At 39.4% G+C, this 3,022-nt stretch overlaps 1 protein-coding gene across 1 annotated transcript; it reads right to left on the reverse strand.

Annotated features, from left to right (window-relative positions):
- Window positions 1-375: 375 nt before the first annotated feature.
- lpar5b (lysophosphatidic acid receptor 5b) lies at window positions 376-2,610 on the reverse strand. The gene has a single exon (XM_008426223.3). The coding sequence runs from the start codon at window positions 2,443-2,445 to the stop codon at window positions 1,591-1,593; it is 855 nt and encodes a 284-aa protein (XP_008424445.1). The 5' UTR covers window positions 2,446-2,610; the 3' UTR covers window positions 376-1,590.
- Window positions 2,611-3,022: the final 412 nt, after the last annotated feature.

The raw sequence follows: 3,022 nt of genomic DNA on the forward strand, positions 1-3,022 counted from the left end.
ACCTTCAAATATGGCATTAGATATAAAAGATATAAAAGCAACAACTTGACCTCTTTCATAATGAACAGAATCTTTAAAGATCACACCCCTTTCAAGCCATGTGCAATAATCCAATACACACACAGCGCACTGAATAAAAGCTGTCATACACGATGGTGTGAAAACAAATGACCAGGGTTGAGTGAGTACAGACTGCGATACAGATTTGTGACTGCAAGCTGTTGTATTTCTTTTTTTCCTTCCGTCTCTTGTTGTTGAGTTTCATCCTGCAGAGGGCACAGGTAGGTCACATTAAACATATATGGAGCAGCTCGAGGCAGAAGAGCGCCTCCACACAGGACTCCAATTTAAGAAGGGTCACACTCAAGCAATATCTGGCCAGCCGCAGCCTTATGGACCGACGACCTTACTTTATTTACAAGAGGCAACATTTTATGCATACAAATTCTGCATCTTATTCCAAAGCAACAGATCTCATGTGCTCAGAATGAGAACTCTAAATGCAGTTATGAGAGCAGAAGCGGGAAACAAAGATGTCCTGTTCTTGTGTTTGCTGTGGTTTGCTTTATTTTGAAAGTGGCATATTTAAAAAGAAAGACCAGAGGGGATGAATAAATAGGAACAATTCTGAAAAAAGACAAATGTAACATTCTGATCACAGCAACAAACATAGACCTTACATTTCTACTTATTGGAAGTTACATCTTTTTTTTCTATATCAAGCAGTGCCTTGGCAAAGTATTCATAGCTTATGAACCATTTAAGATTTGTCACGTTGCAATTGCACACTTTAAAGTATTTTATAGGTATCTCATATGATAGTCCAAAAAAGGAGGAAAAGAATATTTATATCAATAAATATCAATATTTAAAAAAAACAAATCTGAAAAATGTGGGTTGCATTTCCCTTCTGATCCACAAATGCACATCAAACTTTTAAGAGGTTTTATTCAGGAAAATCTTGACATTGTTTATTCTGATCTATTTGTTGTGTTCTTCTGTGTTTCTCCATTTATTGTCCATGGAAAGCTTGTGTGTTACTAATCAGGCGACTTCTAAAGGTAGGTTATTGCTCAGGATTTTATCGATATAGATTGTCAGAGTAAAATCGACAGGATATAAAAAAAGGCGCCCTTTTCATTTGTAAAAAAAAAATGCTTTCCTGTTGGTTCATAACTCTGCACTGCATCAGATAAAATCACAATAGTTTGATCAGGTTACGCCAAACTTTTATTTGCAAATACCATTTCAAGTCATTTTACCATAAAATATTCTCTCTAAAACAAATGAATGCATTCCTTGACAACTCTCTAGAAACTAGCAGCTACTTAGTTTAATGTGTAATTAGCAACAAAACTTAAATTAATTCAATGAGTTTATTCAAGTAATGCAGCAATCTAGTAATCTTTTTTTATTATCATTATAATTTCAAAAGTCAACCAAAACATTTTCTGGTTCAATTTTTTTTATATATTTTTACTAGATAGAACAGGAAACACACTGATACAAGCATAATTTGTTGTAAAAAGAAAGAAAGAAAAAAAGATTTCATCTTATCTCTGCTTAACTGCCACATTGCTGTCAGTCTGTTCATGTTCCGCGACTTGCAAGAGATGTTTCCACATCCTCCTTTCTTTTCCAGAACCCGTCAAAAGAAAAGTAATACAGCACAGGGTCCAGGCAGCAGTTCACACTTGCGAGGCAGCTCAGAACGGGCCTCAGGTGATCAAAGAACACAACCAAAGACACCGGCAAGAAGAAAACGACGAACATCATCAGGTTCATGGCGAAAATCAGCATGACGTTCAGTTTGTTATTGACCTTTGCAGACTCACTTAGTTGTCTTTGAAGAGTGCAGGACACCATAACTGTGGAGATGATGTTAACTGTCAGCATGGTCAGCATCAACACAAGCTGGAAATAACCAATTGTGAGTTCCACTATCTCGTCATTTCCTCTGCTGGTTTGATTCATATTTGCTGTGTAAGAATCAAAACATGTTTGATTGTCAAAATTTCTCAGAAAGACCACACTCTCTGGGATATTCAACATCACTACAATCGTCCAGACGAGAACAGAGCCCTTCACGGCGTTGACTGGTGTCCGAATAAGCCTCGACCTCAACGGATAAACCACAGCCAGCAGCCGGTCCACACTGATGAAGGTGATGAAGATGGAGCTCGTGCGGATGTTGTTGCGAAAGAGCATGGTGAACCAGACGCACCACATCCCACCCAGCTGCCAGATGCCCGTAGCATAAAAGTAGACCCTCAAGGACAGAGAGAGGATGAGCAGCAGGTCTGATACCACCAGGTTGGCCATGAAGACGGCGCTGGGCGACTTTCGTCCATGGTGACGGAGCAGAATCCACAGAGATATGATGTTGAGCGGCAAACCAACAGCAATAATGGATCCATAAATAGTCGCATACACCAGGTTCCTCATGTCTTGCTCTGTTCCATTTGCTCTCTTGCTCTTGCTGATGAAGAGGTTTGGCTTCTGAATGAAAAGCAGAAATGCCCGAGAGCGTAGCTGCGACACAAACCACAAGCGCCTCGTTTCAGCACACCGTCAACAAGATTTGTGACAGTGAAGTGGAGGGGGCATTGCGTGCTAAGAAGTTTTTAGCGCAGTGAAACAGGAAGCAAGAGAGCAATTCTTTAGCAAGAGAGGAAGGTTTCAAGCATCACCGTGCAAAGGTGGCAGAAAGAGTGTGTGGGGAGATCAAAGCCATGGAAGATTTCTGTGCTCTAAAATCCTACACGTGGACAAGAAAGAGACAAGAATAGAGCAAACTATTTTTTGTTCCTTTCATGTCGGCTTACATGAACAAGCATTCAAAGTGAACAAGTTCGGTGTTATTTTAAAAGTTCTTGTACCTTTCCTCTATCAAAGCAAAGGCCTACACTTAGATCACCTAAATATTTTTGAGCTCCTTTAGGGTAATTTAATATACTCTACATGTGGATAGAGTATCCGAAAATTTTACTCAAGTAAGAGTAGCGATACTTCATAATAAAAC

The sequence above is a fragment of the Poecilia reticulata genome, chromosome 13 (genome assembly GCF_904066995.2).
Source record: "Poecilia reticulata chromosome 13, P_reticulata-male-v2, whole genome shotgun sequence".
In the NCBI taxonomy this organism is placed as follows: domain Eukaryota; kingdom Metazoa; phylum Chordata; class Actinopteri; order Cyprinodontiformes; family Poeciliidae; genus Poecilia; species Poecilia reticulata.